We start from the raw sequence: 15,339 nt of genomic DNA, 5'->3' as shown, positions 1-15,339 counted from the left end.
AGATGTACGTCACTTCTATAAAACATGTGCATTGTTTGTCATAAAACATCATGACAAATACAAGAGTTACAGTCCACTTGACCTTTCACCTACATTGCAAAAATACTCCAGACAGTTGAATTAAACTGTCTCTTTGATTCCGAGAAACAAAGTTTTAATATTTAACATTGATGTCACCTGTTTTTGAGTCCAAGGCCCTGTACTTTGAAATTGTTTGCTATACAGTTACGACACAAACTGAAATTTAAAGACACTGAAAATGAATTGGGATCGGTATACCAGAAAGATAGAAGTAGACTGACAATTATAATAAAAAAGACTGAAATCTATTTTGGGAAAGAATTGGATTAAACACTTATTTCAGTATAAGAATTAATCACTTATCATTTCAATTTAGTTATTCATTTCCGATTTGAGGGTTGGGAAATCATACTTCTTTTTGATTGTCAGATTTTACATAATAAATGACGTGTTTGGCTCCAATTTTTTTTCCAGCTCTTCAAAGTTTTTTCTCTCAATATTTTGGATTTCCAACGTTTTGGCATGAACATCACTGAAAAGATATAATTTGTCGAAATAGTTTCTGGTGCATCGAAATTGGTACTGTATATGATTTACATGCTACTCTGTCGTTTTTACTTTATAAAAATTAAGGTCCATTACAACGTTTTCCAAAGGTGGAGTCTCGGTTCATTTTTTAATGCTGGATTTTGCCAGTGCATGTTCGACCGCACAGGAACAAAAAGTGGGGAGAGGGCAAGCTTCCAAATGGAAATTTACATAGTAACCATTCTCGGAAAAAGTGCCATCCACCCCTCTCTGCGTGCAGCGATCCTGTGTATGTTTTTGTCCCCCGCTTTCACTGAAAGTTGGGGATATTAATTTGGGTCTGTCTGTCCGTCCGTCCGTTCGTCTTTCTGTCTGTCTGTAACACTTCCGTTTCCGCGCGATATCTCGAGAACCCTTTGAGCTTTCGAAATGAAATTTTGCATAGCAACTCCCTATGGCCTAAAAAAGAACGCTATTTATTTTGAGGTCAAAAGGTCAAGGTCATAAATTAATAAATTCTGTCTGTTTTAACACTTTCGTTTCCGAGCGATATCTCGCGAATTCTTTGAGCTTTTGCAATGAAACTTTACATAACAACTCACTGTGGGCTAAGGAAGACCCCTATTGATTTTGAGGTCCAAAGGTCAAAGTTCAAGATGGTAAATTCATAAATTCCGTCTGTATGTAACACTTTCATTTCCGGGCGATATCTCAAGAAGCTTTTGAGCTTTTGCAATGAAATTTTATACCATAATTCCCTATGGCCTCTCTTGCCCCTCACGAAGTGTCCCGCCCCCTTTTTTTTAAATTTATTTATTGTATTAAAAGTCGCTTGGCACTATTTTTAGCACAGGGGCATGTGGAGAGTTTTTACGTATAATACAGGTTGTCGGCTGACTTTATATTCTAATTACACCTATTATAACTGTTTAGTAAAGGGTAAATAAGACAACATTTATTGTGTAAAATTTTGACAATATCAAACGTGAATATAAACATTATATGTGACTTAATGTTTTCATTTAATTTGCTCTATAATCAAATGCCTCCGTGGTCTAGTAGTATGTTGCTCGCTTAGCAAGCGAGAGGCCCGGGTTCAATCCCAGGACGATTCTCTTTTTTTTTAAATGTTTTTTTTTTTGGATTTACTTAATGATACTATTCAACATGTGAAATGAAAAAGTTATGTCTAGCCTGTACAAACTCATAAAATCATTATAACAGTGCGATAAATATTCTGTATATAGTATATTAAGAAGAATCTTCTATACACATATTAAAGAATAAGCAATCAAATCTTTATATCCATATTGGCTTTTTTTAATTTGCTACAATATACATATATACATTTAATAATTCTACAAATACAGGGGGGGCAGTGTGATCCCCCCCCCCCCCGAACTGTGCACGCTCTTCTTTTTTCCCTAAGCGGGGGACACAAATTCTCTGAATTAGCTTGTATTCCTTTGCTCTCATACTATTAGCAAATAAATATCTGACACCCTGAGATTTATTTTTTTCCATGCCGTTATAAAACAGGCGACACAAGCCTTCCTTTGAACACTTTACTTTTTATTTTCAATTTTCATTCTGCACGCTGTTTTGAAAGTATAAATTTAGTCTCTTGAGGTGCACACTTCAAGATGAGCATGGTCTACCTATATCACTTTCACTCACATACATTAAGGTCTAATTCAATTTCAACTATTCTAGCAATTATAATATAGTTTTGATATTTGGTTTTCCTTTGGTTACCTTTACAACATTTTACAACAAATTAACAAGATTTTTGAACAATAAAGAGAAAGAGATGCAGATTGATCACAAAATGGGCTTAAGACATTGCAATTCTATTACCTTACCTCTTTAGAGATATAAGGTCAGAAAAGGTTACAATTTAAGGTATTTCAACCCTCCTGTGATGTCATAGGTTTTTGCAATGATGTTATTAATTTTAATTCATACCCAGTCGAAAAAAAAATCTTTTTGGAAGAATGCTTTATGTTTCAATAGGTGTAATGAAACATATTGTTAAGTAAAAGAATTTTAAAAATATATTTTTTCTTCATTTAATCGATTTTTCAATCATTAAAAATGTCGCTAAGGACGATAATTTTCTTGTATCGTCATTCAGGCATTTTCTTTCCTGTATTTCTAACATAAAATGGATTACCGGCTATTCATAATTCAAATATATTTATGAAGAAGCTATTATTTTAGAACATTCAACATCAGCATACTGTATTTGAAACAGTTTTTACATAATTTTTATAATATTATTTACTAAAATATTCGACTTTTTTATACTGTCATATACTTCTATTTATTCATGTCCTGTATCTTAAAGAATATACAACCTAAATACGTCTTTTGCAATTACTAGTATTAGTTATTTTAAACCATATTCAATGAAAATAAATGCAGTATTTCTACTTTGAACCATAAAAATTGTAAGGGTGGAAATACCTCAATGAAAAAAAAAACCCATTGAATCAGTAGTTAAATAATTATAACAAAATTGTTTTAATCTTCTTACCATACGCACAGGTACATGTCACAAATAAGAGAAACTGCAAAATTCTTAAATTCATCATTTTCAACCTGAAAAATATATAAATATCATATTTCTGAAATTGTTATCATGATATCTTTTATTAAGATATGCAAGACTTGCACTATTTAAAATCGGTTTATTGATATAACTGATTGCCTTTGACACATTGTTTGCATCTACTCAGATTCCAAGCTATTCCTTTGATAAATTTTATATGATTTGGGAAACGATATTGCTTATCTTCAACCACCAGTCGGACTGTTCTTTTGTCACAAGTTTTCTTTTATTTATTTATTTTTTTTGGGGGGGGGGAGGGGGTGTAAATTCGATGTAATTAATTTGATTTTTCTAATGTTTCAGTTCATTTAGGTACAATTATTCATTAATTTAGAAACAAACAATGAAATATGAAAAAAAAGTAGCGATAATAGAGTGATCGTCTTAAAAAATCTACAAGGTACAAACAAAATAAATATGTGAACAGGGCATACACGGACTCCCGGAAATTCCAGAGGTTGGATCAGGTGCCTATAAGGAGTAATCATCCCCTATTGCCCTGTCACACCCTCCGAAAGCCCTATGTATTAATTAAGTAGACGAAACATTCCGTAGTCAAAGTTATTACAAAACAAAGGCCTAACAATTGGTATGAAACAAGTCAGCCAAAATGCGACCCAATGATAGGTTGTATTTCCTAATAAAGTCATTGTAACGACCACAGAATTTACGAAATGCTGACTTGAAACGAAGTTGTTGAAATTCCTGTAACATCAACTTAAGTGTGAGTAACAAACCTTCGTTAAAAAATTTATCATACTCAGACCATGCTTTCGTAGGTGATAACGGAATTATAATACAGGGTGTTTCATAATGTATGTTAATTTCTAAGTCTGATTACTTTCTTACTTATCTTTTTTCTATCACAAACTATACATCATTTTAAACATCAAATACTGCATTTTGATTCTATGTGAACAAATCAAGGAAATCATTGTATTACAATGATTAATTTTTCATAAACGCCGATGTCATAATTTGAATATTTTCCAAAATCAAAATAATGCTGTTTTTTTCCCCGCTTTCACTGAAAGTGGGGGGATATCAATTTGGGTCTGTCTGTCCGTCCGTCCGTATTTCTGTCTGTCTGTAACACTTTCGTTTCCGCACGGTATCTCGAGAACCCTTTGAGCTTTCGCAATGAAATTTTGCATAACAACTCCCTATGGTGTAAAGAAGAACCCTATTGATTTTGAGGTCAAAAGGTCAAGGTCATAAATTCTCTGTTTTAACACTTTCGTTTCCGCGCGATGTCTCGAGAATCCTTTGAGCTTTTGCAATGAAATTTTACATAACAACTCCCTGTGGCCTAAGAAAGACCCCAATTAATTTTTAAGGTAAAAAGGTCAAAGTTCAAGGTCGTAAATTCATACATTCCGTCTGTGTGTAACACTTTCGTTTTCGGGCGATATCTCAAGAAGCTTTTGCAATGAAATTTTATACGATAACTCCCTATGGCCTCTCTCGTCCCTCTCAAAGTGTCCCGCCCCATTTTATTTATTGTATTAAAAGTCGCTTGGAAGTAATTTTAGCATAGGGGCATGTGGAGAGTTATTACGTATAATACAGGTTGTCGGCGGACTTTATATTCTAATTGCATCTATGAGAACTGTTTAGTAAAGGCTAAATTAGACACCATGTATTGTTTAAAATTTTGACAATATCGAACGTGAATATAAACATTAAATGTGACCTTATGTTTGCATTTAATTTACGGTATAATCAAGTGCCCCCGTAGTCTAGTGGTATGATTCTTGCTTAGCGAATGAGACGTCCCGGGCGATCCTTTCTTTTTTTTTTTTTATTTTTTTTTTTTGATTTACTAAATGATATTATTCAACATGTGAAATGGAAAAGTTTTGACGCCTGGCGTGTACAAATTCGTAAAATCATTATTACTAAACAATAAAATACTTTCTTTGGTTGTTAGTACGGGAATTAACGTCGCAGCTGTTGCAGAAAAAATACATAACCTGCGTGAGCGGGTTGTGTGAATTTTTTTTTTTCTGCAAAAGCTGCGACGTTAATTCCCGTAATAACAAAGAAAGACATTTTATTGTTTATATTTATATCCCTATAAAAAAAACATTCAAAGTAAATTAAATATGTTAAATATTGTATTATAGATCTGTATGTTATTGTATGCATAATTGATGGAACAGCCGTTGCTCAAGAAATCTATGCAGGTGGCTTGCTTAGTGTTGTTTACTGACTGATTAACAGCAATGTTTTTTTTTTATATGAAATAAAGGAATTATTCAGTGGATGTAAATATTCTGTGATAAATATTCTATATAAAAAGAATCTTCTATACACATATTAAAGAATAAGCAATCAAATCTTTATACCCATATTGGCATTATTTATTTGCTTCAATATACTTGTATACATTTTTTAATTCCACAAATCCGGGGGGGGGGGAGCCCCCCCCCCCGGAACTGCGCATGCTCTTCTTTTTTCCCTAAGCGGGGGACACAAATTCTCCGAATTAGCTTGTTTTAATACGTGTCGCCAATGTTCATTCATTTAGAAGTTAATTCAGGAAGGAAATATATTAAAGGAATAGAAGCTTCTTAGGATGCTTATCAGAAGGCTGAAACAAAGTTAAAGGACAGGAACGGGCAAAATGCAATAAATGACACTGTACTCCAGAAAGCCTAAGGGCGTCAAGAACCGAAGATTTAGTTGGTGAAGCGAAGACTCTTAGATAGTTTAAAAAACTCCTGAGAAAAGTGTCAGATGGATGTTTTCAGAAATTGATGCTGGCAATATCAGCATTCTCGGCATAATTATATTGAACTTTGAAAATAATATGACGTATCAGCGTACAAATTTTCAATAATGCAATACCCAAAGAAAAGAGTTTGACATCTGCATTCGCCAATATTTGGGCATTTTTCTGTAGGGGTTCGTTAGGAACAGGGTCTCTAATCCTAGATCGCAGATTCTGAATGAGCTAAAAAGAAACATACACATTCAAATGAGGAGTGTCTAAGCAAAAAATTGTGACCAGGTTATATAAATTTCGAGAAGCAACTTTCTTTTGTAGATGAAATAGTTGAGATCATTTAGAATATGTAATGTGACTTCTGACGTTGTGAAATTCGACGTAACAAAAATGACGTAATTTAGAAATTTCGTTAATTTTCATTAATGTCTGAGATTTGTCCAGTGATTAATACTTCAGTTGGTAATTGTACATAATGAATCTTATGGAAACCTGCATCAAATTGATAAATCACTTGTCTGTATTTTTTTCTTTTTTGTCAAATTGACGATTCTAAATGTAACATATATTACGAAACACCCTGTACATAAATAAAGCAAGTTGACGATTGAAAAGATGAAGTCATCTAGTTTGTCATACAATTTAGCTGTTAGTTGGCCTTTGTCGTCTATAGTCAGTTAAACATCCAAATATAAAATAGATGTGGCAGACTCTGTGGTGTATTTTATTTCAAATTCAGTTGGATATATCGAGTAGACATATGAATGGAAATAACTATTTCTAATCGATATATCTGATTGATTGATTGTGTGTTGTTTAACGTCCAGATAAAAAAAAATTCACTCGTATAGAGACGTCACCATATACCAGTGAAGGGCTTCAAATTTTTACCTTTACTCGGCACTCGGGGCCATTGAGCAGTGAGTAATCTTTATCGTGCCAACGCCTGCCGCGACACGGGGCCTCGGTTTTTAAGGTCCCATCCGAAGGACCCACAACGTTCACTTCAAAGTGCCGAGCGCATAGCGAACACTTTTATCGACTTGGGTCAGTCGCGGCCGAGATTCGAACTCAAAACCTCCCGATCTCGATATATCTGAATGTTGAGTTGAAAGCCATGGGGATTGTTTTTTTTTTCTCTCCGTGTACAGAAGTTTTTGAATAAATTCTGTTTCAAAGGAATATGAAAACAGCTAATAAACAAGCACAATAATTACCCATTGGGATTCCAACAGTTTTCTAGAAGACTTTGTCTGCGAAAACTCCATAAATGTTGTCAAAACGCCAGCATCCTTTTATATCAATATCACCTTCAGTGTGCAAGTTTGTAGAATAAGAGTGATTTTTAACGATCTCATTTTGTTAGTGACCAATCACAAGATGTAAAAATTTCCGAGTTAATTTACTTTCTATCGAGAATGCAGTTGTCTATGTTATCAAAAAGCCTAGATTTTAATTTATCTGGAGGAATGGTTGTATGAGATGCAGAAAAGTCGTACGATTTGCTGTTTTAAACTTATGAAAAATCTGGGAAAAATTTAAATTTACTAAAAGTTCTTTAGAGCGTTTGAGGATTTGTTTTCCTTTACTTCTTTGGGAATACAAAATATGTAGTTCTATTGTTATATTCAAATATGACACGTTTGACAAGCATTGTTTTAGAATAAGCTAGGGAGCTTATTTTATTTTTTTTAAAAGGAGGCTTTGTCCTTCATGTGCCTAAACTTTCTTTCCGCAAACCTTGGATCCAAAAAAAAAAGAATAATTATCAAACTCTACGCTGCACAGATATTGAATATCTGAAGGAAAAAAAAAGCTTCGAAGTTTTTTTTTTCTTTAAACCAACCTGACATACCATTGCTAGTTGTAACGTGCGGATGCGCTAACTGGACTGTTTTCAACAAGTCCAGAACTCATTGAAAGTTTATAAATTTATTTCTCAGGACACAGAATCAAAACAATACTGTTCAATACTCACAAAATCTCTGGTGTTTCATAAATTAATAAAAACCTCTATAACTGGAGTCTTATCCAGTAATAATAATTCATGTGCAAGTCTAACTCTCTTAGACCTAATAAAAATCCTGGTAATCCTAAGTATAATCCCAAACTGGTAATAAACCAGTAAACTTGAAAATCTAAACCAGTAATATACCGGTAAATAAATATTCAATCTCTGAATAACGTTCTTCCCCACACCACTTAATATTATCAAACTATTAACCTAAAGAACTAAATTAAGCACACACCTTGATACAGTGGTGTAGCCTACTGTTCAAACGCTGCAACTCCGCGTTCTTGCTATAGATACGTCATTAAATATTACGAAATGACGTAAAATACGTTCACCAATCAGAAACATCGCGCACCTGATCATCAACCAATTACAGGCAATGCGCGATACCCCAATTCCCACGGCAACGAAAAAGTGTGCACATGTTTCACCAGAAAATAGAAACAAGTAAAATATTATAACTACTTTATGAACAAAGAAAATTTCGAAATAATTAACAAAATATTGACATACAATTAATTACATTTACTGCTTACAACTTTTCACATGTTAAAAATAATGCATTATGGGAAATCGCACTTCCGGAATAACAACCATTCGGCGAAAACATACCAGGTAACAATATTTACCGAGTAATAGCTAAATAAACACCGTTTTAATTATGCGATCACGTAAACAATATAGGAAACTATAGATAATTTATCAGCATTAAAGTCTTAAATAGCAAAGAAAATAACTTGTATTTGGCAATGCACATCGTCTGACAGCAATCGGGGATCATATCAAAACACAATTTAGAAAACAAAATGTATTCAAGTGATATAGTAACAAAGTTGAAACATCGTGATTATAATATCGCTGTCACTACATTTGTCACACTAGTGATTTAAGTATAATTCGAATTTACGACCTAAAAAGCCAACATTTTTAAATTTTAAAAGGTAATAAATTTAGGGAGGCCATACCCTAACAATACAAGATGTGTTTGTGAAACACTGATGCCCCCGTATGGCAACTTACAGCAAAGTTTAAACTTTCTCAAATGCAAATCAAAAACGTTGGTACCCAAAGTAAGGTCTTGTCTCGAGAAATATACCTGTGAAACATGAAAGCTCTATCAGCAACCATTGAATAGATATGGAAAAGGTTAAAGTTTTTCAAAAGTATGTCAAACTCTAAGGTCAAAGTCAAATGGTCAAAATTAAAGGTGCCCAAGGAAAGGCCTTTTCACAAGAAATATACAGGTGAAATATGATAGCCGAAGCACCAATCGTTCAAAAGTTATGACCAAGGTTAAAGTTTTTCAAAAGTAGGTCAAACTCCAAGGTCAAGGTCAATGGATTACAATTGTTGGTATCCAAAGGAAGGTCTTGTCACAAGGAAAAAAACTGTCAAATATGAAAGCCCTAGCACCAAATTTTCAAAAGTTGCGTCCAAGGTTAAAGTTTCCGAAAAGTAGGTCAAACTCCAAAGTCAAGGTCAAAGTTGTTGGTATCCGAAGGAAGGTCTTGTCACAAGGATTACATATGTGAGGTATGAAAGCCCTATCACCAACCTTTCAAAAGTTATGTCTAAGGTTAATGTTTACCAAAAGTAGGTCAAACTCCAAGGTCAAGGTCAAAGTTGTTGGTATCCAAAGGAAGGTCTTGTCACAAGGATTACATATGTGAAGTATGAAAGCCCTAGCGCCAACCGTTCAGAAGTTATGGCCAAGGTTAAAGTTTTCTAAAAGTAGGTCAAACTCCAATGTCAAGGTCAAAGGGTCAAAGTTGTTGGCATCCAAAGGAAGGTCTTGTCACAAGGATTACATATGTGAAGTATGAAAGCCCTAGCACCAAACGTTCAAAAGTTATGGCCAAGGTTAATGTTTTCCAAAAGTAGGTCAATCTCCAAGTCAAAGTTGTTGGCATCCAAAGGAAGGTCTTGTCGCAAGGATTGTATATGTGAAGTATAAAAGCCCTACCATCAACGGTTCAAAAGGTATGGCCAAGGTTTAAGTTTTTCAAAAGTAGGTCAAACTCTAAGGTCAAGGTCAAAGTTGTTAGTATCTTAAGTAAGGTCTTGTCACAAGAATTACATATGTGAAGTATAAAAGCCTTAGCCTCAACTGTTCAAAAGTTATGGCCAAGGTTAAAGTTGGGTAAAATTTTGCAAAATTGGGTGAAACTCCAAGGTCAAGGTCAAATATGGTGGTACCCAAAGAAAGGTCTTTTCACAAGAAATACACATGTGAAATATGAATGCCATAGCTCCAACCAGTCAAAAGTTATAGACAATGTTAAAGGTTTTGCGGACAAACAGACAGACAGACGGACGGACAGAGCAAAAACTATATACCCCGAATCTTCGATACGGGGGCATAAAAATACTATAGTTAAACTAGATTAACTCTAGTTTACTATAGTTAACTATAGTGAACTATAGTGATAACTTTGACACTATGAAAACTTTGATTTACTATAATGATAACTTTGACACTTTGATTTACTATAGTGATCACTATGATAACTTTGATTTACTATAGTGAAAACTTTGAAAACTTTGATTTACTATAGTGAAAACTTTGATTTACTATAGTGATGTTTGATACTTTGATTTACTATAGTGATCACTATGAAAACTTTGATTTACTATGGTGAAATCTTTGATTCACTATAGTGAAAACTTTGAAAACTTTTATTTACTAAAGTGATAACTATGACACTATAGTGATAACTTTGAAAACTTTGATTTACTATATTGATAAGTTTGACACTTTGATTTATCATAAGCTTAACTATAACTCACAGAGTTATAAACTATTAACTATGACTCACAGAGTCATTCAGAACAGATAATGGATGCAATTCATGCTACTAAGCTCTCGGTTAAAAATATTAAAGGTAAGTACACAAACTAATTTCACAGTTAAATGCCTCAAAAGAATATTAAATACATATTAATGAATTTCCAATTCCAATGATACTAATCCCAAAAGACACCAAGTTATATATAAAACAAGAGGCCCATGGGCCACATCGCTCACCTGAGTAACTTTGGCCATGCTGTTCATTACCAGACTTCCCCCCTTGTAATACCTATTGTGGCCCTGCCCTACCCCCGGGGGTCATGATTTGAGCAATTTAGAATCTACACTATCCCAGGATGCTTCCACATAAGTTTCAGTTTTTCTGGTCCAGTGGTTCTTGAGAAGATTTTTAAAGATTTTTCCTATATATTTCAATGTTTCCCTATTGTGGCCCCGCTCTACCCCCGGGGTCATGATTTGAACAATTTAGAATCTACACTACCCCAGGATGCTTCCACATAAGTTTCAGCTTTTCTGGCTCAGTGGTTCTTGAGAAGAAGATTTTTAAAGATTTTTGCTATATATTTCAATGTAAAACTTGTATTCCCTATTGTGGCCCTGCCCTACCCCCAGGGGTCATGATTTGAACAATTTAAAATCTACACTACCCGAGGATGCTTCCACATAAGTTTCCGCTTTTCTGGCTCAGTGGTTCTTGAGAAGACGATTTTTAAAGATTTTTCCTATATATTTCAATGTAAAACTTGTATTCCCTATTGTGGCCCCGCCCTACCCCCGGGGGTCATGATTTGAACAATTTAGAATCTACACTATCCCAGGATGATTCCACCTAAGTTTCAGCTTTTCTGGCTCAGTGGTTCTTTAGAAGAAGATTTTTAAAGATTTTTCCTATATATTTCAATGTAAAACTTGGATTCCCTATTGTGGCCCCGCCCTACCCCCAGGGGTCATGATTTTAACAATTTAGAATCTACACTATCCCAGGATGCTTCCACATAAGTTTCAGCTTTTCTGGCTCAGTGGTTCTTGAGAAGAAGATTTTTAAAGATTTTTCCTATATATTTCAATGTAAAACTTGGATTCCCTATTGTGGCCCCGCCCTACCCCCAGGGGTCATGATTTTAACAATTTAGAATCTACACTATCCCAGGATGCTTCCACATAAGTTTCAGCTTTTCTGGCTCAGTGGTTCTTGAGAAGAAGATTTTTAAAGATTTTTCCTATATATTTCAATGTAAAACTTGGATTCCCTATTGTGGCCCCGCCCTACCCCCAGGGGTCATGATTTTAACAATTTAGAATCTACACTATCCCAGGATGCTTCCACATAAGTTTCAGCTTTTCTGGCTCAGTGGTTCTTGAGAAGAAGATTTTTAAAGATTTTTCCTATATATTTCAATGTAAAACTTGGATTCCCTATTGTGGCCCCGCCCTACCCCCAGGGGTCATGATTTCAACAATTTAGAATCTACACTATCCCAGGATGCTTCCACATAAGTTTCAGCTTTTCTGGCTCAGTGGTTCTTGAGAAGAAGATTTTTAAAGATTTTTCCTATATATTTCAATGTAAAACTTGTATTCCCTATTGTGGCCCCGCCCTACCCCCGGGGGTCATGATTTTAACAATTTAGAATCTACACTATCCCAGGATGATTCCACGTAAGTTTCAGCTTTTCTGGCTCAGTGGTTCTTGAGAAGAAGATTTTTAAAGATTTTTGCTATATATTTCAATGTAAAACTTGGATTCCCTATTGTGGCCCTGCCCTACCCCCGGGGGTCATGATTTGAACAATATACAATCTACACTACCCCAGGATGATTCCACATAAGTTTCAGCTTTTCTGGCTCAGTGGTTCTTGAGAAGAAGATTTTTAAAGATTTTTCCTATATATTTCAATGTAAAACTTGGATTCACTATTGTGCCCCCCCCCCTACCCCCGGGGGTCATGATTTGAACAATTTAGAATCTACACTATCCCAGGATGCTTCCACGTAAGTTTCAGCTTTTCTGGCTCAGTGGTTCTTGAGAAGAAGATTTTTAAAGATTTTTCCTATATATTTCAATGTAAAACTTGGATTCCCTATTGTGGCCCCGCCCTACCCCCGGGGGTCATGATTTGAACAATTTAAAATCTACACTACCCCAGGATGATTCCACATAAGTTTCAGCTTTTCTGGCTCAGTGGTTCTTGAGAAGAAGATTTTTAAAGATTTTTCCTATATATTTCAATGTAAAACTTGGATTCCCTATTGTGGCCCCGCCCTACCCCCGGGGGTCATGATTTTAACAATTTAGAATCTACACTATCTCAGGATGCTTCCACATAATTTCAGCTTTTCTGGCCCAGTGGTTCTTGAGAAGAAGATTTTTTAATGACCCCACCCTATTTTTGTCTTTTCTTGATTATATCCCCTTGAAAGGGGACTTGGCCCTTTATTTTAACAATTTAAACTCCCCGTCACCCAAGGGTACTTTGTACCAAGTTTGGTTAAAATTGGCCCAGTGGTTCTTGAGAAGAAGTTGAAAATGTGAAAAGTTTACAGACGGACGGACGGACAGACGGACGGACGACGGACAACGGGTGATCAGAAAAGCTCACTTGAGCTTTCAGCTCAGGTGATCTAAAAAGGGTTTTTTGTTTGTTTGTATGTTGTTTAACGTCCCTCTCGAGAATTTTTCACTCATGTGGAGACGCCACCACTTGCCGGTGGAGAGCTGCAAATTTTGTCCTATGCTCGGCACCTACGGCCATTGAGCAGTGAGGGATCTTTAAAAAAAGGTATTATCAGTGTTACTCAGTATCACATTCAGGTATTGCAATTACATATTTAACAGATAAATTTTGTATTTCGGCAGGAAATCGACCTCATATACAGCACAGGTACTTGTCAAGTATATATATATATATATATATATATATATATATATATATATATATATATATATATATATATATATTAAATTGTAAGTATAATATATAGTAACATGATAAAATAAATCCAAGCAAATATAATGGATGCTTCAAACTACAATAAAAAAAAAATTACACAGAAGGTCCACCACCCATCCCAATCCTAACCTTATTTCACAATTAACAATAAAATAATCTATTATAATATGTTATCTAATCTAAGGAGAAATACACCTAGCCTAAAGTTAATGTCCATGATGTTTACTGTTTTCCTCTAGTTTGAACAGGTAATCTAGGGGAGATGGTCTTCTGTAGGGTTCCGGCTTCCTAGCAGATTGTCGTCTAGGCATCTGGTACACGATAGATTTCAATCTGGAGGGTGGCGGAGACCTTCCGGTAAGACACATTAGGGCGCTCACCTTCCCCTGGACCTCATCTCCTGCTGTGTCTGGGATTTCTTGAGAAGATCCTCCAACCGGTTGGTGGCAAGAGTGTTATTCCTCAGGGCCCTGCGCTGCCTCTCGATGATGGCTTTCAGCTCTGCGGGCCCTGCCCTGCCTATCGATGATGGCTTTCAGCTCTGCCACATCATCCTTCCATGGAGAGGTATTAACTCCTATGTCCCTGGTGGTTTTGGGAGGTATATTTTCCAGATCGAACTCACTGGTGTCTTCCATGATCAGAAACTCATCAAGGATGGATGCTTCTTCTGTATTAAGTGATGAAAGTGTGATCGTGGAGACTGATGGAAGAGGCACAGCAGAAGATGAGACAGGCACAGCAGATGGAGGAGCTGTAGGTGAAATCACAAGAGTAACAGGAGCTGATGGCACAGAAGGTAATGGCAGCGATGCACGTGGTGCAATGGAAGGGTAGCTGATACTGGCAGATGAACAGGGAAACTGGGGAAGTGGTGGAACCACAGGCCTTCTCTTACTCTCCCAGTATCTCCTGAACTCCTCAATGGACCATTGTCGCATCATCGAGAACACCACCTTGCTCTCCAGCCGTATCTCCTCTGGACGCTGCAGGGTGTCGGTAGAAAGAGATGATGCCATAGAACGATGAATCTCATACACTTAATATGGCTAATGAAGTTGGTATAGTTGTATTGACTATATTGGCACAAGGTACATTGATAAGGCCACTCCTCTATGGTTAAGTGTTTGAGTAAACATGCTTCATTACAGTGTGTCCCTCTCCTCGGTACTGGCAAACCACGCAACTCCACACTCTGCCTCTTCTGTCGGCTGTGGTCATCAACGACATCCTGCAAGTTGATAACGGGTAATTTGTCCCGTTTTAATGAGAAGAATACCCCATTTATTTGAACCAATAGTAAGACTTGCATCATGTAAAATGAACATGATAAACAACAACTCTTGTTGTATTCATAATAAATTACTTGTTATTTGTACGTTGCAAAGGCATGACAGAGAATAAAAAAAATGGTAAGTTTAATTCTGTTTCCTTTTCATACCCAGTGCAACTTTTTGGATTCATTTGGGTGGATTATCACCTCGATAAGGCAACAACTTGTTGTGGTTAACAACTCGACACAATACTCTAGCATCAATCTGAATCTTGAAAACCAATCCAGAGTAAACTTCTGTGACAATGCAAGGTCCTACATAAGCTTGTTTAATTTTGGACATTCATTTTCTCCAAGTTTTTCATTTAACAACCAAACATCACCAGTTGTATATTTGTTAGTCA

The 15,339-nt window shown here is 35.6% G+C and overlaps 1 protein-coding gene across 1 annotated transcript in view; it reads right to left on the bottom strand.

Moving 5' to 3' along the window:
* The window catches only part of LOC133198222 (receptor-type tyrosine-protein phosphatase mu-like), a 75,895-nt gene extending 61,922 nt beyond the window's left edge, over window positions 1–13,973 (bottom strand). The window contains exon 1 of the mRNA XM_061334347.1: window positions 13,889–13,973. Within this exon, the coding sequence (XP_061190331.1) occupies window positions 13,889–13,973 (85 nt within the window). The remainder of the gene's footprint in view (window positions 1–13,888) is intronic.
* Between the last annotated feature and the right edge of the window lie 1,366 nt (window positions 13,974–15,339).

The sequence above is a fragment of the Saccostrea echinata genome, unplaced genomic scaffold (assembly GCF_033153115.1).
Source record: "Saccostrea echinata isolate AGI-Se365-2 ecotype Australia unplaced genomic scaffold, CSIRO_AGI_Sech_v1 ptg000033l, whole genome shotgun sequence".
Lineage (NCBI taxonomy): Eukaryota > Metazoa > Mollusca > Bivalvia > Ostreida > Ostreidae > Saccostrea > Saccostrea echinata.
Note: the sequence above shows the minus strand (reverse complement) of the source record. Positions and strands in the feature narration are given on the sequence as shown.